This window comes from Papilio xuthus, unplaced genomic scaffold (genome assembly GCF_000836235.2).
Source record: "Papilio xuthus unplaced genomic scaffold, Pxut_1.1 DF825928.1, whole genome shotgun sequence".
NCBI lineage: Eukaryota > Metazoa > Arthropoda > Insecta > Lepidoptera > Papilionidae > Papilio > Papilio xuthus.
This window is the reverse complement of record NW_013532721.1, coordinates 3,382,575-3,401,781: the sequence shown is the minus strand read 5'-3', so window position 1 is coordinate 3,401,781 and position 19,207 is coordinate 3,382,575. Positions and strand designations below refer to the sequence as shown.

General features: G+C 32.2%; 1 protein-coding gene across 1 annotated transcript; it reads left to right on the top strand.

Annotated features, from left to right (window-relative positions):
• The first annotated feature begins 5,183 nt into the window (after positions 1 to 5,183).
• Positions 5,184 to 10,283, top strand: LOC106125229 (uncharacterized). Its single transcript, XM_013322338.1, has 10 exons — positions 5,184 to 5,318; positions 5,878 to 6,079; positions 6,817 to 6,955; positions 7,117 to 7,233; positions 7,321 to 7,569; positions 8,139 to 8,243; positions 8,739 to 8,963; positions 9,164 to 9,323; positions 9,425 to 9,561; positions 9,924 to 10,283. The coding sequence occupies exons 1-10, from the start codon at positions 5,306 to 5,308 to the stop codon at positions 10,083 to 10,085; spliced, it is 1,509 nt and encodes a 502-aa protein (XP_013177792.1). The 5' UTR covers positions 5,184 to 5,305; the 3' UTR covers positions 10,086 to 10,283.
• The last annotated feature ends 8,924 nt before the right edge of the window (positions 10,284 to 19,207 follow it).

Below are 19,207 nucleotides of genomic sequence, written 5' to 3'. Positions count from 1 at the left end.
TTGTTCGAGCATTTAAATTTGAAAGTTTCTTACTAATATTATAAATAAGAATGTTTGGATGGATGGATGAATATTTGTTTGAAGGTATTTCCAGAACCGCTGAATGTAACTGATGAAATTTGTCACATATATAGAACACATTCTAAAAGAACAAATAGGCTACTATTTTTTTTATTTTATCCGGACGGAGTCACGAACGACCGCTAGTTAATAAATCAAAATTTTAATGGCCAAAACTATTTAGTTTATACATTTTCCACACACTTAGTAATTAGTAAATACGTAATTAAACTACGAATAATCCTTAATGCATATTGAGAGTTTATAAGTAACTAATTAAAACTTAGAAATTAAGTTTAAAATATATCTTTAACATATGAAATCTATTGCTACCTAAAATGTCAGAAAGATTAAATTCGCAAAGATTTTTGCTTGAAATTCCATAGCTTTGAAATTGAAAACATTGTTTTGTAGATAAAAACAATTTCAAAACACGGATTGAACTTTGTATTTAGCAACACTCATTGACCTATGCATTGCTCTATTTCAGTGTTGCGTGGCTTTGTGTCTTAATAAATCTAGTTTTGAATTTGCATATATCGAAGCTCAGCAGCGCTTGTGCATAACCAACTCATTTATTCATGGAATTTAACAGGGACTAGTCACTTTATTTCATTTTTATTTTATTCATATATAAGAAACATTTTAGTAAAGAGGCAAAATAAGTAGCTAATACAATACGTGTTACCTCAATTTTACTATTTACTAATATTATAAATGCGAATGTTTGGATGGATGGATGCATGAAAGGATGGATGGATGTTTGCTTGAAGGTTTCTCCGGAACGGCTAAACGAATGTTGATGAAATTCGGCACTAATACTGATTGATAGTCTGGACGAACACATAGGCTAATAAATACGTTTTTTTATTCCTCGCGGACAGAGTCGCTAGAGACTACTAGTTCATAGATAAATGTAGAATGTCTTTGATTTTTAACTATTGCAGAGAGTTTTGTCGTTAGCAGAAATACATTTAAACAAAATGACAGTTACAAACTGTAGTCTACTGTACTCTTTAAAATAAACTGTATGAAATAAATATTTTTGATTTCCATATCAAAGAAAATCTTCTGAGACTTACAAAGCTAAAAACAAAATGCTAGAGTACCGATGTTCTTTACGGTAGAGTCTACTGAAATCGTAATAAGACAGTTTTATTTTAGCAAGGAATCCATTAACCTTTGTCACTCATTCCCTTTGTATTTTTTTTGTCTTATCTCTAAGAAATATCAAGTTTTGTTATCATTTCCTTAAATCACAAAGAGATGTTTAAAATTAAAATATTTATTCAAAAGATTTGTCTTTTTACTTTTTTGTAATCTCGCAGTAATTGATTGACTTTGCAATTTTATGATCTTGAATAAATAATTGTTTGACTAATTGAAGGTTAATACGAAAGGGAACATAAAAATCTTCACGTAAGATACGTTACTACACTTTGCAATTGTTTAGGTTAGGTTTATTGACGCTTGTTACCAGTGTTGTTTCTACAATCTGCTTTTCACTCCCAAAAAGCGAGGAAGCTTTGTGTCAATCGCCTTGCAAATAAACATTACTATATGTTTACGCTTTGTTCATGCAATTAATCATGTATACGGTATATTTAAAGCATGTATTTAACGACTCGCATAGCCATACCTCCACCTGTATACTGCAACTCAATCTCTTTACTTTAAAACTAGTATTATTTCATACATTTCTCATTACTGCGCAACGTATTGTTTGTGTTGCACTGAAACTTTGAAAAATTCAATATAAATGTTGAAAGTTTTATACCGATGCGGTCTGTACACTTTTATTAGGCTGGTGTGAGTTTTTTGTGAGAAGGCGAGACCCGCCATTGTGGTTGTTGTGCTCGAAAACCGCAATTTCGTTTACGGGAGCGGGCCGTACTCACACCGAGTGCAAACACTTCAAATTTTCAACTCAATTGTATCTGACCTACATTAAACAAATTATTCGTAATGATTATTATAAATATTTATTATATTGTTAATTTTTAGGGTTCCGTACCTGGAGAGGAAAAACCTGACTTGTAATCTGCAGGTCCGGGGTTTGAGTCCCGCCATGTACCAATGCGTTTTCGATTTACATGTGTACATTTACATCCGACGTTCTTAAGATGAAGGAAAACATCTTGATGCAACTTGCACATATCTGCAAACAAATTCAAAGATATGTGTGAAGTCAACCAACCCGCACTGGGCCAGCGTTATTGGCTATGTCACCCCTTACTTAGGGTAGGCTCCGAGAAGGAGCTCTTCAATGGAGACGTATATAATAAGTTGATGATGATGAACAATTTTTTATTTCTAAGAAAACTCTCTATTTTTAATTTCGGAGCGTCTAATGAGAAGCGTTAAATGTATTTTTTTACCTGAGCTTGAATATATGTTTAAAGATAGTCTTGATTTAAATAAGTTTCCCCTTAGCAGCGGTGCAAATAAAGTTTACTGCTGGCGTATTTCTCTTTTAATTCTTTTAATACGAGATATTTATTAAAGTTTCAGTTGAAAATACAGTAAACATTCCTTTTATTTTGTTATATATTATTTACCACATTTCACATTTAACTTTTTTTTAATAGTTTGAAAAGTTTATATTTTATTTTGATATTTTAAAAAATATGAAAACCAAATAAATAGCTTTAGTAATATTTTCTCTTACTTTTTAAACGTTACACATATGATTGATAGTCATTATCATATGAAAGCACGGAATTCGAATAAAATTTTAATAGACTTTCCATTCACTGATTTCAACAATTAACATATTATATTTTAATAAAAATCAATTACAAAACGGTTTATTTGCTTTTATTTCAATATTAAATATAAACGTAATAATATTTATGTATTAATTTTGCATATATTTTTATCATTTAAATATATTATTAAATTTTAGCCATTTATTATTAAATAAGTAAAATCAAAGTCCAACCCTGTGTCCATCAGTGAACAGACACACGCTGATGATAATGATTATGATGAAAAAGATGAAACATCATTTGTCAAATCTGTTGTTTTATCTTCCCTTTTCGGAAAACGCTGCGTTTGAAGGTCTACAAAAAAGCGCCATAAATTACACAATCGTTGTAACGGAGGTGGCATTTTTCTGATAGATAGACGGCACCACCAGCGACGTTTTAAATTTTTTGAATTGAGAAGTTATTTCAAAACTCAAAAAATAACACAGATTTTTTTTGTTTAACAAGCTTTCCATCTATTCTTTTTGCAGACTGTTTCTGTTGACTTTATTTGAGGAAAAATCATATTATTTTGATACAAATTAACATATATTAAACGTAGTATCACAATCGGAACCAGTAGACAACAAAATTTTGTTTTAACCCTATCAACAAAAAGGCATTTGCAATTTTAAAAATCAACAATTAATCCTGCTGACTCATTTAAGATCAACATTAATCCATTTCCCATCGACATCAGTTTTGAATGACTCACAAAAGGTAACCCACATAATTCACTAAAATAAAACAAATTTGTTCTTCGCCTTTAAAACGTGAATTAATTGTCCCAAAAGGTGCACAAAGAAATTTACGTAAAACGCGAAGGGACAGGTTCACTGAAATGTTAATGGGGCCGTCGAGTTCAAGGCATTTTGTGTGATTTTTTTGTTGTGCAAACCAACGATTTCATTTCTTTGACATTTCGTCTTGAGTTTATGAAGAAATGAGCTGTTAAAATTAGCTTTTTCGCATAAAAAAATTTTATACAGTCAGTACAGTTACAGTTCAAAAAACGTATTTCATTGGTAACAGACCTAAATATAGATAAAATTAAGTCAAGATATTACGAATTATAACTTAGTTGTCGATTTTAAAAATATACAAACGAAAAAGCAAATTCTCCATATTAATTTTTCCAATAAGCAAAAAGCAATGTAAAGCAATTAATGAGATAATTGGATTCATTAAAAGATAAACAAAGCCTCGGTTACTTATAGAATTTTTCAAGCGCGTGCTTCGGTCGTAAAAATGCAAACAAAGGTGCCCTCAGTAATTCCTTCGTTGGCATGTTGTAATACGCACAGTATCTTACCGTTCAAAAAATACATATTTTTTAATAATATTTTTAGTCTAAAATTGTGTTTTAATAAAGTTTTTTTTAAATGGGTCCAAATACAATTTTCGACGCAATATGTTAGCTGTCGCCGGGTAATCTGTCCGCGCTGAATTAAAATAAAAATAGTAGCATATGTATATATAATAGTTTTCCTGTTTTTATACATCTGTGACCAATTACTCAAAGAAGCAAAGGCGTTCTTTTTTTATATTATAAGATGGCAAACGAGCGAACGGTCACCTGAAATCGTTGAAATAGCGAAGCGACCGCTGCCCATAGACATACGCAATTGCATATGCGTTGCCTACCTTTAATCGACGGAGGAGAGGATGCACAGAAAGAAAAAATTTTCCCTTCCTATGCATCCTCTCATCCGGAAAGTCCACTTCCATCCAAACATTCCCATTTATAATATTAGTAAGATTAAAATTTATCCAAATATAGAAAATTGTAACGATAAATTATTTAAATACGTCTAAATTACGTTCGGATAAGCGAACAGTAAATACAGCTGGATTCATATTTCAACGCAAACAAATCAAAGAAAGTTTAAAATGAAAATTCCGCAGGTGCTTAAGATTTATTAAAATCTGTTACACTTACAACGAAGTTTCGACATCAGCCTCTAACACTGCGTCTTGTGAAATTAAAAACTTATTTCTACTTTACTGAAATATAACTGTATGTTACTTTTAAAGATTGATTGATTTTGTAGAAATTGTAATTCTTCAAGTTTGGAATATAATTGATCGTTTTTGAGGTTATGTATTTTTAGATTAATAAGATTAATCTAGAATACAACGAAGGGATATGATTAGTTATTCAAAACTACATCCATATAATGTTATAAAATTATTGTTATAAATTCCTGTATATTTTTTATTTTTTCTTTATTGTTTCAGGCAAAAACATCATATATACGTCAGCGTAACCAGAACTAATAAAGTTTAAAAAAAAATGGCCGTATTCTTGTAATTGCATAATTAAATAATTCTATTTTATTGCACTAATGGTGAAATACAGACTCTGGCGTGAAATATTAAAAAATGCAATCGATTACCGAAGATGTAACTGGTGTTAGTTCATATACGGACTTAATTACCACCACTATTAATTAAAGCCATTTATAACCTAGAAGAGACAAAACCGAAAAAAAATTTACATGATGTCTGCAGGTATGTCATTTCAGTTTATTTTTACTTAATCCAAATAAAAATATCTGGGTTAAAAGATAACGTTGACTATTTTTAAAAGACTTGACTGAACCAAATCTTGTTCAGTTTTGTTGTTAAAGTTGATATTTATTACAAATTATTGCTCCATTATTAATATTCCTTTGTATCATTTTGCATATTTTTGAAGCTCCTTAGCAGTCATTGAAGCAAGTTTATAGAAGTTATATTTGAGAAAGTGACGGCAAAAGATCCCCAGGTAGTTAAACTTAATTATAAGTAAAGTCCGAAGTTCGTTGTGAATTTACTGTGACACATCGACACTTCAGTAAGCCAATTAGACATCGAACTTCGACACCGTCTGGCTTGTGGCTTGCAAGATATATGTAGTTAGATTATACCTACTACATCATAATAATTTAATCTTGCTTATCCCTTGTCACAGCTGAATTTGCAAATAGATCGATGTATCGGCACTATAATAAATCACAAATATATTTCTATTCAAGCCAGTTCTGTTGAGCAATCTCTTTGATATGTAATAAGTATTCTTCTATTTAAGCTGGATCTGCGGTTGCTATGATAGGAGCGAACCTACGGTTCGGTTCGTCTGGTGCAAACAATGCATCAATAATAAACAACACGAGGCACTGTCCGCCAGGTGGCGCGGCCAGTGCTGCAGCACTCCTGGCCCTGTCCAGTCTCGGCATGTCAGCAAACATCGCGCTTATGACTGTCATACTTAGTAAAAAACAATTGAGGAGGTAGGTGTACCACTGACAACTTGTTATTCATCATCAACCCACCATATGTCCCCACCGAGGGACTCTGAGCCTACCCTAAGTTAGGAGTGACAGTGTTATTGATGATCCTAAATAATACAAATTATTTAAAAGTAGCTTCAGGCCATTCTAGACTCTTTTTCCGTTTAAATTTAGATATGAAATAGATAAAACCGAGACGATGAATTGATTTTTAAATATTTTATATGACTTTACAAAAATACTGCGTCTGATCGAACCTGAATTCTATTTTGGTTCGTCAAAAATACTCAGACGGAAAATTAAACAATAACGTAAATAATTCTTAATAGAAACTGATTTTACATTTTAAGCATAAAGTGCCACTCTATTATTCTATCAATTGACAGGGTACGGTAAATTTTTAGAGGAACTATTTTCACCGACGTAAGTTTAAACATCGTCTGTGAATCCGTTTGATCTAGAACAGTTGATCAGATCTGTATTGACTTTTAGTTAAAATACTTTGTGAAGAGTGAAAACAGCTTTTAAATCTTGTTTAACTTTCCCCAATAAGTTTACTTTGATGAAATATTTTGGAAGATTATTTAAGTAGTTTTAAGTAGCGAAGAATCTCTCGTAATGTCACAGAGTAGAAAAAATAGATAGTAAGAATTTTTGGAAACTCTACTTAGTGACACAATCGAAAGTAATTCATGTACGAATTAATTTTCTTAAATGCGTTTCTTAAATTTTTACAGATGGTCGCATGGTCTCCTCTTTCACCAGGCGGTCGTGGACTGTGCGCGCGCCGCTATTCTTCTACCTCTTGGCATTGCTGTGTTTCGTTGCCAACCCGTCTATAAATGTTCACTAGTAGAAACTGCTTTCTTATTACTTGTAAGTTTGAAAAACTAGGAATATGATATTTCACATGGATATAAGCTTAGAGGGAGAGCATTTTCTTGCAATATGTGACAAATAAATTGAAGCACTCATTCATGTAGAGAAATTTTGATGGAAAATTTATTTTTCTAACAATATATAATGTTTTGTTTTAGGTCACTGTGTCAACAGTTAATATGCTAACTACTGTATTAAATGATAGTCCTATATTTCCTGAAAACGAAGAAGAGCAAGCCGACTTAACCGCTCCCTTACTTATGGATAGCCCACAAGTACTTCATTAGTTCGTTCCAATATACGTAGTTCACAATTAGTAGATATTTTATAGAATTATTTTAAATGTATTTGTTTTGTTTCAGTGTGTACTTTTTGGAACATTTATGATATGGTTTGCATCAATAACTATAAATCTAGGACCAACATTCTTATCCGGCGCTCTAGCTGCAAGCGCAGGCTCCTATGGTTCTTACGGTCCATCCCCATCTTGCCCATTAGTACGTGGACCTTTCCGGCATTACGTACTCAACGCTCTTTGGATCGGTGTCAACGCAGTTTGTATTGGACTTACTTTATTCCATTTAAGAAAACTTCACCGCGATCTTACGAAGGTTCGTATTTAACTTTTATTTGGCTTAATAAAATAAATATAGCACGGAGAAGTTTTGATTTGAGTAATTTGTATAAATGGCGCTTTGTTGAATATATTGCTGTCGCATTAATTTATGTTCTGGCTTAGATAAAAAGCTACCATTGATCTCCCACTTCCTCACAATCATTCGATTCAGATATTAACATGAATCACATCGCGCTTGCTCCAAGAAGAAACAATAGAGTCGTAGATACAGTAATAAGTGTGTACAATGTATTGTAGTTTTGACAGCACACAGGTACTGGCAAAGAAAATTAATTCTATATTAACAATTTCGTAATATTTTGTGTGAAATTTATATTTTATAAAAATGCAAATACAACATCAAAACTCTGCCGTTGGCAATCTGCCGATATCACCACGTATTCTATAAGCAAATAAGATTTAAATTTTCGTATTCGATGTACAACGTGATTGGATTCTTGTAATGTTGATGTTCTCTTTCAAATTATACTATCATTGGCATTTTGCCGGTCTTAGGAAAAAGGAAATTTTAGGTATCGATAATTTAAATCTTATGGCATGCAGGCTAACGTAGAAGCTGTACGGGTAGCTGGTTTAGTGACCACGCTTGTCAGCATGGCTGGCGACAACAGGCGCATGGATTCGCTGCCCAACAGCGTCGGACCAAGAGTGAGTACCGTGCATGTTGGAACAAATAGTCCATCTCTCGCTGTCGTGTCTTTATGTCACAGTAAATATTATATCTGTGTGCACCCTTAATCCTTCTGCCTTTATTCTAATTTCCAGGAATCTATGTAGTTATGGTAAAATTTTAAAATGTTTCGTATTGTTAATTCTTTCCGCAATCTTTTGTTTAAAGAGTTTGAGTCCCGATGGGCTAAGAATATTTATGCTCTCAAAGTGCAGATAACTTTGTTAACTTTTAATAATTTAAGTATTTTTCGTTGTTATTTTTTATTTCATTTTCAAAGTCTTATGCTGTGATAACTAAAAAACTCATTACTAAACGTATGAAATAATCAAAATGAGTTTTGGTTTACTCAATTGCCTTCGCAAATTTCACTAATTTCAAAAAGTAGTAGGAAAAGATGTTTGCTTTTAGAAAAATAATCAAACATTTATGGCTTATTTGTATATTTATCTTGTGATTAAAATAACTTCTAGACTGTAGATGGCGCAATAGCTGATGGTCAGTGCCCTGGAAGTGCTAGTTTACCTCTGGGCGGTGGCCGTCGTCTACGAGGGTATCTCGCTCGTGTGGAGAGAGAGGGCGTGCGGCGCGTACGCATGTTTCTAGTCATCACCGCTGCTTACGTCCTCTTCTGGGGCCCGCTGTTTATTATAACGCTGCTACATCATCCGGCCCTGACTTCGCATGTAGCTTATGAAGTAAGATTTTATTTCATTTTTATGCGTTCTTATACGTACAAAGTTTTGTATTTGGGCTTAGAAGTTTTTAACTGTGGTTAGATCTTATAATCTCCTTTTACCTAACCAAATTGCATATTTATTTTTTAATTACAAAAATAACAGCATTTCGAGGTGCAAAATTATATGATATTTATATTTATGGTTGTTTGTACGTTTAGATGTATTTCCAAATAACACTGCACATATCGTATGTGCACGCGGCGGTGAACCCACTGCTGTTCATGGCGCTGCACCGAGCGCTGCGCCGTGCCGCCCTCCAGCTCTGTTGCGGGTGTTGCGTGCACTGGAGTCAGTTCGTGCTTGCTCTTACAGCTGCAGGTATTTAATAAGTCCATCTATACGTCTTTAGGAATATAAGGAATATAACATTTTGTTGCTTACTGAAAAAGTTTTGGTTAAATGCTAAAGTGTTTTTACAGCTCAGTCGCCACTCGCTCCTTCGTCGTTTTCTCCCGCGGCGGCGTCCCCCGAGCCACCGCCCGCCCCTCCTCCGCCACTGGTGCCTCCCGCACCGCCCGCGACCCACGCCACGACTGCAGCGCCACACACGATGATGGTAATTACCTCTTATATGTAAGTGTTAACACCGTAATACGTGATTTAAATTTCTGGCCCCCAAACCTGCACGCGTACAAATAGAATAGAATAGCGTGTAAACGAAAAAAATGTCGTTTTATTTTATCTAATTCAGTAATTTTGTGATCCTTATAGAATTGCATGGAATTATAAAGTTGATTACAATTTTAATATTATTTTGTAAAAAGTTTCGTTTTCCTGTTTTGATCATTTGTTTTATGATATATTAAATTGTTAATGTTATCCATGAATCGAAATAAATATTACGGAAACGGTATTGTAGAATAATGTATCAAAAAGCAGCATGTCTACCGCTAAACAATCTCAAAATCTCGATCTCAGAGTTGGGAACTTGAGGAGTATGATGGTGAGAGTATGTCGAGTGCGCGTGTGCAGGGAGACGAGGATATGATGGAGTGGAGTGGCAGTTTACGGCGCCAGGCGCGCTCCCCGCGCTCCCCGCGCTCTTCGCGCTCGCCCAGCCCGTTGCTGCCCGCCATCTGAGCTCAACGACCCAACTCACTCGCTATCTAAGCTGAACGACTCAACTAGAAGGCTACCTAAACTTACATGCCCAATGCGCCCGAATCTACATTCACCTTACTACGCCGACCACTTGGGAAACATATCCGTGCTCTACCTATTAATTATGACTAAATATCTTTTTAGATTTAAGAACAATCCTTTTAAATGTCTAGTTGTACTTTGTGGATATGTGTTAGCATAAAATTTGAATTCTATTTAATAGTGTAAAGAAATAATATAAATAAACTAAATTATATTTAAGTGGACATGTAAAGATACTGATGTAAAATAACAAAAAATAAAATAAGAATAAATCGGCAGCTCAATTTATTCGCTGAAAAGCGATTTGCACTTGTAACAGTCAACTATATTAAAATGTAGATAAAAAAATATTTTTAAAATATATTTTGTGAAATACATTAAACGAGATCAAATGAAACACCAACTAGATATGATATAAAATGAAATATAAAGTAATTATAATTAGTTTATATTAAATAGAAATAATAACAACATTAATATACAGGAGGTTATTTTTAAAGAATTGTATAATAACTAATATTATGTGAACTAGTTTTTGTATTAATTTATTTACTTATATTTATTAGATTAATATAATCAGATAATTGCGCTTAACTTTTTTTTTTTAAATATAATTGTTAAATATTTTTATGTTTTATTGATTATTATTTTATAGTAATCATTTTGTAATAATACAAAATTTCTAGTTTCCCTGACGGAGCTTGTAATAGTGCCAAAACCAATGTCTTTTCTTTAAGTATTTCTAAATAAATATAAATAATAATACATAAAAATAAATTAAATGTGCCAAATATAACTTCGAGAGATTTAGGACTTTATTAAGATTAATAATTACTCCGAGACTTTTGCTTTATTATAAACTATAAAGCAAAGTGGGTTAAATTTTCACGGTCGCAAAATATAAACTCAAGTTAGTCGAACTCAAGATACTAAAGTAAATTCATTTTATTCGAATTTTTTAGCAAATTCTCGATATTTTAAGCATACGCTTAAGTCCCTTGTCACAACGAAATTGAATGGAAACAGAGTAAACATAACATAGTAGACCGTATATTATTCCTCTCAACCTTTTTTGGAAAGTAATTTATGTTTAATTCTAACAAATATGCAAAAAGCCAAAGAAATCTCTAAATCTTTTAAATGGTAATGAATTGACATTCCAATTATTTTATCACAAAAGCTATTCTAATTTTTTTTATATCATAAGGTGGCAAACGAGCGAGCGGTCACCTGAAATCGCTGAAATAGCGAAGTGACCGTTGCCCATAGACATACGCAATCGCATATGCGTTGCCTACCTTTAATCGACGGAGGAGGGGATGCACAGAAAGAAAATATCTTCCCCTTCCATGCATCCTCTCATCCGGAAAGTCCACTTACACTTCCCATCCCTTCCCCATAAGAAAAAGGGTGGGAAGGAAAAGAGGACTTAATTAGGCCTCCGGGACACACACTCATCAGACGAAACGCGGAATTGCTTCCACTTCACGCCTGTCATCTGTGTGGTCGTGGTATTTCACCGGGCGTGCCGGGCCGATTCGTGCGAAGATGTTAAAGCGGAGTCTACCACTGTTAATTCTTTGAATCATGATAAACGCATACAAAAGATATAATATTACAACTTAATATATGTGTAATTGAGTAATAAACTTTATTCATATGAGAAATTACGAATACCAACCGCGATTATGCTGTTAGAAATTGCTTTATCTATCACAAATAAATTTAACGCTAGTTTGAAATTATTATTTACAATTTATTAATATGAATTTATATAACATTTTGTATCATTATCAATATATAGAATAAATTTCTAGATATAAGTCATCTTTATGTATTTAATTATTGTATTACGAAAATATATTAATTTATGTACCTAATATTTATAAGGCACATTAGTTTTAATGCACTGCTGATATTATGTTTACTATATTACAGGAAATATTTACTATTTTACATGACTTGTTTCTTATATTATTATAGGAGAGTATATAATGTAATAATAATAAACACATGCCATTATATAATAATGATAAATAGGGAAATTTAATAATGGGTTATCTAAACCGTCTTTGTATACAAAGGTTGTAAATAGTATAAACGATGATTTGTAAAAAAAATAGCGTTTGGCTGATTAAAATTGTGTTCTTAAAGAAGACCATAAAAAGATAATTTTAAAATAAACACTAAAACCATTTGTGTATTTTTTCTTCTTACAGATGGATTCTGACACCCACATTTCTATATTAAACATATCGTCATCCTTGTCACTATTTTTAACGGGCATTTTAGTCTCTGAAACTCACGGTAATTACTTTTTACTGTTATGCCATCATTTGCGCAACTCACTGCTACCTAAATGGTTATGCTGTAAGAAAGGGTGAAACAAGTATATTTTTCTGTAATTTGAACACTGCAAAAGGCCCTGACTGTACTCATTAACCGAGACAAATGTCTGCATAATTGAATTAAGGGTCGATATAAAACGTATAAGGAAACTTAATAAAACAAAAGTCGAAACATATTTTAAAACGTGTCATTTCCTTCAATAATTTTGTGGATCATACGTTCGTTAAGCTAGCGTATTTGTTGCTATCTTTATATATATAATTCTTCTGTGAGTGTGTATGTCACTGAACTTCTCTCAAACGACTGGACCGATTTTGATGAAATTTTTTGTGTGTGTTCAAGGGGTTCTGGGAATGGTTTAGATTCATAATTTTGTCCGCTGGACAATGTTTTTTTAATAAATTTTTAATTTATTAGTAGTTGTTGATTTTGGAATGTTTTACATTGGATCCGACAGACGGCGCTACCATCGCATTGTCAAATTTTAAATAATATTCGAATTTTCAAATTAAAGACGTGTAGACAGGACAACGTCTGTCGGGTCCGCTAGTATCTAAATAACTTTGTAAAAATACTAAAGCTGTACAAACGTTTTTCATTGCGCAGAAAGTTTAAGGTCCGCATTGAGTTCGCAGCTGTTCTAATTAGCCTGCAGTAGAGGCATTATGCAACAGGACTTTGGACTTTTACTAAGTACAAACATTGAATTCATACATACAAAATCTACATGTATATATTGTAAAACGTATATATACGGCAGTTTGGTTTGGAGGTATATATGCATAATAAAAAATTAACTAGACTATGAAGAATTGGTAGCTGCAATCTTAATGCATACAATATTATTATAAAAACACGAAGTGTAAAGTAAATGTGATAATTTAACGTAGCTGAAAGGGTATCTTATAAAATTAAGTATAAAACACACTTCTATTGCTTCTTCTTTTTCAAATTCCGTTTCATTTGCGATCAGTGCGAGGTGAGCGGCAATTGACTCTGTAATAACGTTTATCCGAGCGTTTAAGTCGCCGCAAGAACTGTGCGATGAATACTTTAGCTGAATTTACGGTTGAGCGCTTTCGACTACGGAAAGTAGCTCGAGAATCCTACTTATAAGTCTTACTCTACCAGTCTTCCAATGATTTATGCATTAAAGAAATTAAGTAAAATCATAAATTGTTACTATAAACTTACGCCGCATGCAAAAGCAATATACGATAGATCGTATATATCTAGAGAAATCTATTTTTTCTTATTAAACTTTTAATTTTACATAGATGTATTTGTGAAAAACATCATAGAGATCGAAAAATTACGAAATTGTTGGATATGATTGTTTATATCGGAGTCGTCAGCGCAGCTTCTAATATCAACCACTATTCGTTTGTAGATCACATGAACCTTTAGATTAAAAAAATAAGCTTAACTTATTTGTTATTATCAGAGTGTCTCGGTATCTCCAAGTTGGATGCTGTGAGATCGATAATCTCACGACGAAAACTCACATCATGCACTCCGTAAACATGCTTGGAGTTTGTTAAACGCAAATTCACTTCCAATGCACTTTCTGCAAACATCGGCGATGTTAGTTTTGAGTTCACTTGCAAGTTCAGGTGATGTACAAAAGTTACTTAACATTTATGTCGGAAGTTTAGACTTAGATGGACATTTTACCTTATACCGAAATGTTTTTAACACTTCGGAATTAATAGCAATTCGTAGTTTTTAAAGGCGAATTTGATGGAGGAGTGGGCGCTCTTCTCTACTCTGTTCTGTTCAGTTCTGTTCTTTATATCATTTAAGGTCGGCTTACTATTTTCATATATTAAGATGCGATATTGTAAATTACGGTATAATTGTGGTGACGTCAGAGAAATATATAATGATATTAATTTAAATGATATAATTTACATTTATTTGGCAATTTTTCGTTATAAAAGCTATCATAGAATACAGTATATGTAATTAATAATTTTCTATACTTATGTAGATACATTAATTTCGGGTTAAATCATAGTTTAACTTCTTGCATGAGAATTGTTTTAATGGAAAATCATTATCGCACATTCCAACGTTCTAAAACAAAGGATTCACTATTTATGAAACTCGAAGCGTAAGCGTTAAACAAAGGCTTATGTTATAATTGTTTCCTTTAATGAAAATAGTCTGTGCTGAATTCTGTTATACGTATTTCTTTACTTTTTAAAGTCTTACCTGAATTACTTTCAGCGTACATTTTTTTTTAACCTATGTCCTTACTTAAGAAATTTTAATTTCAATGATAGAATTTTTTATATCTCGGAAAAATTTAATTTATTTTTAAAAAATAAATTACCACTATGTCGGAACAGCCTAACTAGATAGAAAAAATTAATACCATCTTTTCCACAAATCGGCCTGCTCTACCGGTGTGGTGTCGCGACCACACAGAGCGTGAAGGGAAATAATTCCGCATTTCACCTGATGAGTGTGCGTGGAGGTCTAATTTTAGTCCTCTTCCTCTTACCACCATTTTCTTATGGAAATAGCAGGAAGATTAGGTAGGTAATTCTATATATCTCAGATAAACAAAAAAGTAACGCATTTTATCTTTCGTTTGATAAAACAAGTATAAAAAGGAAATTTTGAGATGATTTTAAATCTATATTTTCATTAAGAAAATTACTCACAGTAATATCATTACAAAGGTATTATAAAACGTTTCTAAGGATTTTCAATTCATTCGCAAAAATAGAAGAAATTTATTCTACAATTTCAAGTAATCTAATTTATATTTCTCTTTTAGTTCATGTCTTTTAAAAAAATCAAAAGATTAAAAAAAAAACATCAAACGTAAATATAACTGCTGAACACTGAATTGTTTCTTGGTTAAGGTGTCCCTAGGTGTGTACTGTTAGATTTGTTATACTAAAACCACACTTACAGACTCCCGGTGTGGTAAATCAACATATTAAAGTTTTTTTTTAATAAAATATTAACATTTCGTGTAATTCCATAGCTTGTTAAAGTTTGTGTTAGGATATGGTTTGCGACAGTCGATGGTGTGATTCGAAACCACGATTACTAGACCAGTAACCGGCAACCTTACCCATTAGGCTATTGGCGTTTTTGAAATTATATTCTAGTAAACAATATTTTTACAAAACTCACATCATAGCCAAAAGAATAACTCTTTTACACCTTAACCATGACTTACTGTAACCAGTGCCTACAGACAATAATAGATACTGGCTGAACACAACATTCTATTTCTTGTATATTTTTCTCTTTTGTAGTATATTTAAAAAAAATAACGATACTTATCGTGATACAAACAACAGTGAAATACAGTATGATTAATTTATTCATTAAATAATATTTTTCTTCATTCATTACGTATACTGTCAGTTGTCAGGATGAGAAGGGTCAAACCTTGTTCATTACAATGTCCCACTTCTAACGAATCCTATTAACTTTTTATGAAATGATATGAACTTTTGATATGAATATTAAATTAGGTATCCACCGAAGAAACACATGTATATTATCATCTCTTTCACTCTATCATAAATTGATATAAAAATATTCTTTTGTTCGGATGTGTTTACAGTTAGAATTATATTTAAATATTTGCAGAAAGAGAAAACATATAGGTAGATTGTGATTAGTGATTTTTAATCGGAATAAATATAGCATTTTGTATAATTTACTTTTATCGGCTAAACCCCTTGGGTACATTTGACATCTGAGACACGACATTCACTTTTTTCCCCCAAGAGCTAATGACGTATCTAGAAAGACGTATTTAGAAAGAAATACATTCTTACAAAAATGTACTGCCTTTACATACTACTCTACTCTACTTCAACTCCAAGCAACCAAAAATTATTTCCGTTCCACATGCAAATATTTTTTCAAATAAATCCGTACCCAAGGGGTTAAAACACAAAAGAATATGGTTTAAATCGTTAATTGAAAGTTATATGAGTTTTAAGATGTTTAATAAATCTAACGTAGGTTGTAGTAGTTCCGACGTTCTTACGGTGAAGGAAAAAATAGTGATGCAACCTGCACATATCTGAGAAGAAATTCAAAGATATGGGTGAAGTCAACCAACCCGCACTTGGCCAGCGTGGTGGACTATGGCCTAATCACCCTAAACTTAGGGTAGGCTCCGAGCCCCTTGGACTATGACGTATAGTGGGCTGATGATGATGACGTTAAGGTAGTAGTAGTAGTCAATAAAGCACTTTTTTACAATCAAAAATCGTAACGTTTATTACCTTCCGATAACTAGTAACAATTCAACATAGCAGACATTTTCTATATAATCACTTTCTGTTTGTCTGTTATAAGTATTTTCAAATACTAGGCTTTTTAAAATTTAACTCTACAGTAAGGCGGTACGGTACGGTACGCACATAAATCCCGAATTCGGATTTTTACAAGGGCATAAAGTTCCACTTTATGACGTGACAAAGTTGACAACATACGCTTATTTCAGCAACGGAAATAAAATTTTAGCACATAGACATTTCGCAGTACTTTTTTATTTATTTTTTGTGTACTTTTTTACATTCAATTATGCTTTTGATTATTTAAATTGAAACTAAAGTAACCGCCTTTATCAAAGTAATTTACAGCTTTAAGTAAACAGCCGTTTAAGGTAAAATTCTCCTAAGGGACGGTTTTCAAACGTTATATCTTCAAATGTTAGTAATTGGTAAGTAAACGTATCTAATACATATCATTTCCTAAATTTGCTATATATTTAATTAAAAAATCCTTTTTAATGTTAATTGACTTCCTTGTGCGTACCGCAAAAGATTGGAACAAGTTGCCAGCCTCTGTTTTTCCGTCCAAATATGATGTTGGGACCTTCAAAAGTAGGGTGAATAGGCACTTACTAAACTAGCGCGTACCACCTTTCGACCAAATCTCCACTAACATCAGGTGGGATCGTAGTCAAGCGCTAGCTTGTAAAACGTAAAAAAATGACTATCTAAAATAAACTATGGAAAAACGGATTATAAAAATTAAGTGCCCTCTGACGGCCATTGTCGTAAAAAATAATTAATATTTACGAATGAATCTGACGTCGTGACCAAATTATATTACTTTATTCTCAAAGTGTACCTGTAGAAAAATTATCTTTGAATTTCTTTTTAAATTATTCAAATAAATTTTTATGTTTCTTTTAACAACCAAAGATGATGTTTTTTCCCCTCCAATTTTATTTGAAAGATAATGTTTGGACCATTTGCCCATCGTATTTTAATTAAATATTTATTTAACTTTGTAAATCTATTTGTGTTGATAATAGAGTTAAATATTACGGTCGAAAAAACTACAAAATTATGTAAAAATCATACTAATAATATTTTAAATTCGAATGTTTAGATGGATGGATTTTTGTCTGAAGGTATCTCCGGAGACCGCTAAATGGAGATCGCTGGAATAAAGCATAGAGGCTACTAATTAAGTTTTTTTTTAATTCCGCGCAGATGGAGTCGCGGTTGACTGCTAGTACTAAATAAAAATGTTCATTTCTGGAAATATTGACAAATACATTTATTAGCAATGCTTAAGTGGCAATTAAAATTGCGATTTGTGTTACCATCATTGCCAATATCGAATATCACTCTGGCTTAATAGAATTATAAATATACTACTATGAATTATCGAGAATAGCAATCATCTATCCAATGAACTATCGACCCAGTAATATAACTAAGTGAAATGGTTTTACGCTTCTAAAAGAGGGAAGAAGCATATTTCAACGTTAAAATAAAATTTCTAAATTAACTCGTAAAAATATACTATAACGACCGACATTTATAATCGTTGAAAATTTATTTCTATAAAAATTGTTCACTTAACTTCACATATTTTTATTTCATTATAAAGTTATTTTGATTAAGTTAATAAAAATAATATTTTTAATAATTACGATGTCTAGAATAACTGGATTTCATTGAACTATGCTCTCCGGATATTCAAATATAGAATGCCGTCACAACAAAGGTTCAAAAAGGTGGTCACGACAATTAACATAACCTATAGAGAAGGAATACTCACGTAGATTTAAATCTTTATCATCATCATCATCTACTATCATAGTCACATCATCACCATCATGTACTACTGAACATAGACATACCGCGTTGCCTTCAGTAATATTTCTCCGTTAAAGAAGAAGAAGGAGAACAAGAAGAAAGAAAAGTTTTTATTATAGGTAATAAAAAATAAACCAAGAAATAACAACTAACATAAAAATTGCACATAACTGAGAAATTAAATTAAACTTAAGTTACCATTTATGGTTAATTTGGATAATCTAGTGATGCTCACACTAGACTACCCACACGTTCTTTGGTCTCTTCTCTCTTCAGTCTTCTTTCCACATCCAGCAACTTCCAAGATATAAAAATTCTATTATAACTATTCTTGGATAGCTCAGGTAACACTATAATTTCTAATTTACTACATGATAGATTTAATATCTATGAAATATATAGAATTTGAAATAAAGTGCGGTTATCAGTGACGTAATTTGATTTAGTTTGCGGTGAACGTGCAATACCCGCTAATCAGCAAATAAACTTTAGATTGAGTATTGATTGCGTTCGAGTGTAATAATAATGTATATATAATAATTTTATACATTTTTAGTTAGAATTATTTGGCGCGAATGACGTGCTTTCGTTACAAAGTCAGATGTCAGAATGATT